Raw genomic sequence first — 7,138 nt, forward strand, 5'->3', positions numbered from 1 at the left:
GCCGTCCCCCGGCAAGGCCGAGGAGCAAAGGCAGGCGGCCCAGGGCAAAGGCATTTTAATGCCGCAAGCCAAGAGCTGCGTACCACCGCCAAGGGCATCCCGCCCCCCCTCGCTGCGGGCCCGGCCCCAGCCAGCGCCCGCCGCCGCCGCTCTGCGTCCCTAAATACGGTCCCCGTCTCAAAAGTCCTTGTCACTCGTAACGCTAAACAGTGGGGGCTTTTTTTCCCCAAAGGCCCAGCGTCGTCTTGTGACGGTCGTTATTCAAAAATTAGCCTGTTACCACTTTGTGTACAAACGAGGAATCCATTCCAATTGCTAAAAAAAAATAATATTTCGTAACTCATTACTTTTTCTTTCTTTTTTCCCCCCCTTTCTTTTAAACAGTATCTTTATTGGTAAAGTAAATCGCCAGAAAATTCTCTTAGCAAAAAAATAAGTATGCCACTGAGGGCTTTTGTCTTCTTTTTTTTTATTTTCTATTTTTTTCCCAGCTCACTGGCTGTCACTGCAACCAAAATGTACATCAAGTCTTAAATGGAGTCTTCCGTTAAATCTGAGCCTGTTTTGGCTGGCAGACATACAGTAGGCTTCAAAATTCACCCTTTTTCCAAGATAAAGAAGTGCTCAGGGCTCTAGATGCGCCTTCACTCTAGTTCCAGAGTTGATTATATACAAGATTACCCCGTACTACACGGTACCCCTAAAACACAGCATTCCTCTGCATTCCCAAGACATGCAAATTATCTATACCTTTTCCTGCAAAAGCATACAGTTAGTCCACATGATTTGCCTATTCACCTACTTCTAGTTAAGCTTCTATTCTAACTTATGACCTACATAGTTTCTTTTATGTGTTCTGACGTTGTTGCTCTATAATAGAGCTGCTTTTCCTCCAGCAGCAGCTCTTTTTCCCCCCACCATTACAGGCCTCTCAACCACTGAAAAATAGCCCATCAGTCAAGTATCAGAGAAAACAATCAAAAATCCACACCTTAAAAGACATTTCAATTTCTCAGGATGTCCCGTTTACACATAGAAAAGTCAGTATCCTGGTAAGCAGCAAAATGAAATAAACACAACAGTGGCAACTTGTGAAAGCATACATAAACTCGGCTACGAAGTTGATGTAGAAATCCCCTGAGCTGACAGTTAAGGACTTTCTTCAGTCTTTGTGACAAAAAAAATAAATCACAAGAACAGGTAAGGCATGAACTACACCATCAGTTTATGCTAGCTGCCACGGTACCTACTGTGAGACAAACTTTTACAACGCAGTAACGAGCACAACCACCTACAATCCATACAGCAGAAACTAGCAACTTTTCACTTAATCTAAGAATGCGGCCTCAGCAGCCCTTGGCCCTTTATAAATAAAGTTACCATTTGCATTATGGTTGACTGGATATTTGTGAAACATTACTCTCCATTTCATGCCTCCCTCGCCCCTGCCTTACAAGTCACTTGCATAAGCCAGGCACACACGCAGTCTTAGTGGGGACGACGCTTTAGAGCTGGGCCTGCCCAGTTCTTCATGGAAATCTTGCCTCTAGAGGTTTCCGATTCACATTTGAGTATTAGAAGGAGTCTTCTTATAAACTCAACTTTCATCCCAGACAATGCTGCGGCAGGAAGAAGGAATTGTATCTCAGATGTAGAAGCATCTCTCATTGACTACGATTAGATACACGGCAGAGCAGACTCCTCATTTCCTTCACCTGGGGAGCACCAGTAGCCATGTCAGGGGCTGTCAGTGTCAAACCTTCTGCTTAATATTTATTGATGCCAAAGATTCGAACACCATGCAACTGTGGCAGCTTGGGGATAAGAACAGTCAGGAGAGAGGTTGTGTTGAGGATAAAGTGTGTCGAATCATACTTTGTGTAGAAACTCGCCAGGAAGTACCTGTGGGAGAAAAGAGAGCAAGCTTAGATGATAACGCTCTCGCCTAAAAAATAAACAAACAAAGCATTGTTGAAAAAAGTGCTTTAGTAACCAGTCATATTATTTTACTGATTAACAACTGTATTAAATATCTCATCTGAGGTTCTAGAATATCTACAGCAAAATTATGGGCTGCCTCTTCTTCCCATGCCTCTCAAGGTGCTAAAAAGCAACTCTCAGGTAGTATTTTCCTCCAGAATTTCTCCCCGCCCCTCAAGTTGGAGTCTCTGACTTCTGCAGCTACAAGCCTGATTTATGATACAGGTTTTAAATAGCATAAGATCTGCTACCAAAATACTCACTACGATGGCAAGCTCAGTGACAAAGCATTTGACATATTTCAGTGCGAAAATAATTTACATCTGTGATTGGTGTGATTTTAAAATGCTTCCCGTCTGGCAGACGTTTCCAGAACGTTTTTCTTTTAAGCTAGTCCACAACCTGTTCAAGTGGAAGAATAAGGAAATGTGCCTCAGAAAATCCAATTCACTACCGAGTTCTTTACACTCTGAGCCAATAATTTTATCTCATTTTTTGCAAAAACTAGCCACAGAAGTGAGGCTATCTGATTGGGGGGGGGTTGTTTGGGGTTTTTTTTGTTTTTTTTTTTTTACCCAGCAAAACTTCGATGTTTATTCAGCTGCTTATGCATTATTAGTGCATGGAGAGAACCATACACAAGTGTTACACAAAATTCTCACTGGAACGTGTGAAGCTATCTTTGAATAGAGAGCGGATTTTTTTTTGGAGGAGTTATATTTTCAGTTTTTATTCTTTATGAACAGCTTTGTAAACACAATGCAGTTTCTTCCCTTCCCCCCCCTTCTTGCCATGCAAGTGGACAACTTCCTTGAGTGAAAAACAGAAAGACTTTTTAGAATTGGATATTTAATTAGTAGCTGATTTCCTTTAGTTATGCAACCATACTTTTGTCAACAGAGACAGGCGGTGTAGAATTTCTAACCCATTTACATAACTAGTGTAAACAGAAGATAAGCCATACAAAGCAAAACCGACATGCACAATCCTGGACCCCATTCAGTGAGGACTACCACACTCCTCCTAACTCACAAGTTGCAAAATGGTTAATAAATGTTGTCACATGCAAGCACTAAAAGCAACTAGTTTAGATTTTCAGTATTACGGCTTCACAATCTCTTAAAGAACTTCAAGAGTTAACAGTAAGTTTTCCTCATAACGTTTCTGATTTTTAAAACCTGCCCCATTAATAACTGTTTACGAACTTCGACACCAGTATGTGAACTGGAGTGTCGAAAGCTGCCGGAACAAAGACTGTTGATTATATGGCCTGTAAGTATGTACTCCCTATCTCTGTGACGCAGAAACAAACAAACAAGCAAAAAAAAAAAAAAAAAGAGAGAGAGAAAATGCTTTTAGAATGTTAACTGCAACCCATTTTGTTGCCGCTTTTGAAATCATGATTTTATGATTCAAAAAATAATCTGTAATACAGTTTTGAACTCACAGAATTATAGGAGAGATTGTGAAGAATTTTCTTGAAGCTGTAAATTGTACTCCATAATCCAGTTGCTCCCAGTGTGTTAGTAGCCTAGCTTTCCCCTGATCAGGTGTTTCAAAAGGAGTTCCCTTTACTGCATGCAAAAACACATACATTCCCTGGGGAAAATAAAAAGTGAATACAGTGGCACTTTTAGCTGTATTTTTTTAATAATTGTTACATTTTTCAATGCATTGTAAATAAATAAAAAAAAAAGTAAATGAATTCTCACCCAGAAGAGCTGCTAGCCTGTAATGACAAATTACAGATGAGACAAGAAATGATTTGCCGGAGGTTGCGCAGCCAGTGGCACAGTCAGATTTACAGCTAAAATCTATGTGACATCTGATCCACTGTCTTCTATATTAGATGGCAAAAATTATACGAACAACAGAATTTTAACAAGTACTGTAGCAAGCTTAGGGCTGCCAATTTATATTACCTCTTTCCTCAGACAGTGTTAAATGAGTTAGGAGGTAGAGTCTGCACAAAGCAAAAAAACCTATCTACAAATACTGGCAATGCTACAGGAACTTTTGAAAGCTTTCTCAGCCCCTCACCAGCTTGAAATACTTCAGAGCTGACTACCATCAAGCGATCTGTTGGATGCCATCTGTCCATCTCTTTGCTGCTTCTCCTTAACCAGACCAGACTGCTCTTCGGAATTGTTTCTGTTTGATGGGAGTATGCCATGCCTAGTCTGTGCTGAAACATGAATTTGGGCCCAAAGGTCAATCAGACAGGGGAGTCCACCCTCTTTTTTCTGTTGAAGAGAGCACACCAACTCCAAGCATGAGTCTCTATCAGAAAATATCAGACTTCCATTCTTTCTTCCAGGTGCATGTTTCTTATGCACATACAGAAATTATTATAGAAAGCTTTACACAGAGAAATAACATTTCTTCCGAATTCTTATAAAGGAGGTGAAAGTCGAGCACTTCACATCATCTTCCACCTTTTTTTGGAACAGCCCCCTGACTGGAGGCCTATTAACCTAAGAGAATTAATTTGCTGCATTAATTCTTCAACTCGTTATGTTTGCAGCATGTCAGTTTGAATAACTTAACCAAAAAGGCACTTTTAGGACAGATCCAAATGCTTACTGCACATTTTATTTCACACTGGTACTTGCAGAAAGGACCACCAAAAATGCTTTCAAGGTCAGCTAATAGTTTTCCATTAGTGGAAATCCTAGGGGTTTTTTGTTTGCCAAACCGTTCAAGGATTTGCTTCCAAGAAAGTGCCATTTAAATGCTGAGATATCCAAAAGTGCAGTTTATACTCATCTTCCCGTCTTCCACTAGAAAACTACTTGCCAGCACTTGCTCTCATCCCTGTTGTGATTATAGCTACTTGCAATGAATTTGGTAAAGCATTTGGGAAATATTTAGTAATAGTTGTCTCTGCGAACGTCTTCCAAAGTCAGGCATGTCTGATGTTGTCAAAGATAACGTACAAAATGCTCTAATGATGCTTATAAACCCACTATTAGTTTTAAACCTATCTACAAAAATAAAAAGCTCAAATAAATTACTGTTTTTACAATATTCAAGAGGATATTTTCCAACCTCAGTCTTTACCGTGAACTATAATTTTCCTAAATAAGGAAGAAGCTACCTTTTTGTCAAGACTTCTTTGCTGTTAATCTTAGAAAGCTGAGTTAGCAAACCTCAAGTATGAGATAAATTACTGAATTATGGCCCTCTTTTCTCTAAGCTCGGCAGGACCAATATACATATTTGTGTTACTTTAAATGATTACAACAAAATTGGGGAGAGGAGGCAGAAAGATTCTTCAGGTCTTCAGCTTACAAGTCCTTTTGCATACAAAAGTCATCATGCAAGTCACAACCCACTGAATAAGAAATTATTTCAGGGCTTAGGTCAAGGTAGTCCAGTTTTTCTCACTGCTTTCAAGTAAGATTTTTCTTAAGTCATGTATAGTGACAGAGTTGTACACGGAAGTCATTCTGAGCTAAAATTTATCTAGCTTGACCAGAAATCAAAGCAAAAAGAAAAAGATCACAAACATTTCTGGCCAAGGAACAGGTAAAGTGTTGAAATTAAACATTTTGGGATACTAACAGATTTGTATAGAAACATTAGTAGATCATATCCAAGAATTAAAAATGGAATATATTTTATGGATTCAGCACAGCTCTCTAATACTATACAAAACACTGTAAAAGTCGGTTGGCATGATGATTTTATGTTTGCAAGATTCTAGCTTAATTAAATGCCTTTTAAAAGAATACATAAAAGATGTAAGGAATATTCACGTCTTTTTTGGTTAAACCCAAAGTGATCATGTATCACTCACCCCTCCTCCCCAAAACAGCAAACTCATTTAACAATGGATAAGCCAAGTAGAGGTGGTGTTTTGGCTAGCTGGATACAGCCTGGCTATTTTTCTCTTCTCCTACTATTAAAAATAAATACCTATAAACAACTTCTCAAATTTTGTTACAAGAGAGGGTACTTACCAGGTTGTGAATCACATTTGTTAAAGTCCAAGCGACAGGGACACTAAAGAAAGGAATGCTGAGCAAGACAATGTGCAGCATGCCAACTCCGAGTGCATATGTCAGCCACATTCCACGACTGTTCATCACCCGTGTGTTTGGATTTACCTCACTGTGGGCAACTCCTACGTTCATTTTTACCCTACAAAACAGAACTGTTTGAAGATTGAGACTACTGTTATAGAGAGGTACTTAACATATGCCCTTTTCAAATTCAGGAGAAGGCTGTTTTAAATAAGCAGGTCTGGAAGGAACACAGTACATAAGCCAATATGTACCTCAGGATCTTTAAAGTACGGTTTATAGAGAAGTCAGTACAAAGGGGCTATTAGGACTTGTTTGCTTAAAAAAACCCCAAACAAATAAAACGCACAAACCTGCTACAGAAGGGACATTAAAAAAAAATAAATAGTAAGCTGTGCTGTTATAAGCTAAAGTTGCAAACCTGTAGGAAACCAAGCTTTGTAATTTTTGTCCTCTAAATTCCTTTCTCCATCCACGAAAATATCCTCAGTTCTTTTCCACTTCCCATATCAGACAATTTTCCTCTTGTTTCTCATTCGTGTAATGGCTAATGAAGAATTCTGCATATAGCCACCTACTTCTAGAAGGAACTAATAAGGACTAATTTATGCCTGCCTTTCTTGCAGGGGAGCACAGATTTCAGATTCTCCTCCTCTCCCCATCTGTTAGTTTTCAGACAGACATTTCTGTCTGTCAAGTCTGGCTGAAATTAGCCAACGGGTTCAAAAGTTTTCTAATTGACAGACATACACAGAGATAGAACGGTTTCATAATGCTGATTTCTGCAGGAGATGATTGACAGAACTTACTGGAAGTGACTCACTTGGCCTGTTGTACTAAAATTCGTTAATGATAATCAAAAAAGCCTCATTGCATACTGCATATTCACAAGGCCTGTAAGGCTTTATATTCATTTATGGGGCTGGGATGGAAGGTTTTTTAAACTCCCTTCCAAGCCAGCCTACAAAAGCGTTGTTTAACCAGAACTAACAGTTTGCTTTTGGTAGGAAGTTCGTTCCCTATACCTGCTCGGTGCTGTGAAGCCCTGTAGCACCCAAGTATTTTGTCATATTAACAGTCGGCCCTAGAATAAAAACAGATGTGGCGGACCTGAAACTAAACCGGGGGGGGGG

General features: G+C 39.5%; 1 protein-coding gene across 1 annotated transcript; it reads right to left on the bottom strand.

Annotated features, from left to right (window-relative positions):
* Window positions 1–1,444: 1,444 nt before the first annotated feature.
* On the bottom strand, window positions 1,445–6,119 carry ORMDL1 (ORMDL sphingolipid biosynthesis regulator 1). Its single transcript, XM_009890133.1, has 3 exons — window positions 5,943–6,119; window positions 3,428–3,579; window positions 1,445–1,902 (listed from the first exon to the last, which is right to left on the bottom strand). Exons 1-3 carry the CDS (start codon window positions 6,114–6,116, stop codon window positions 1,767–1,769), a joined length of 462 nt encoding a protein of 153 aa, XP_009888435.1. The 5' UTR covers window positions 6,117–6,119; the 3' UTR covers window positions 1,445–1,766.
* Window positions 6,120–7,138: the final 1,019 nt, after the last annotated feature.

The sequence above is a fragment of the Charadrius vociferus genome, unplaced genomic scaffold, assembly GCF_000708025.1.
Source record: "Charadrius vociferus isolate BGI_N301 unplaced genomic scaffold, ASM70802v2 scaffold147, whole genome shotgun sequence".
NCBI classification, from domain to species: Eukaryota; Metazoa; Chordata; class Aves; order Charadriiformes; family Charadriidae; genus Charadrius; species Charadrius vociferus.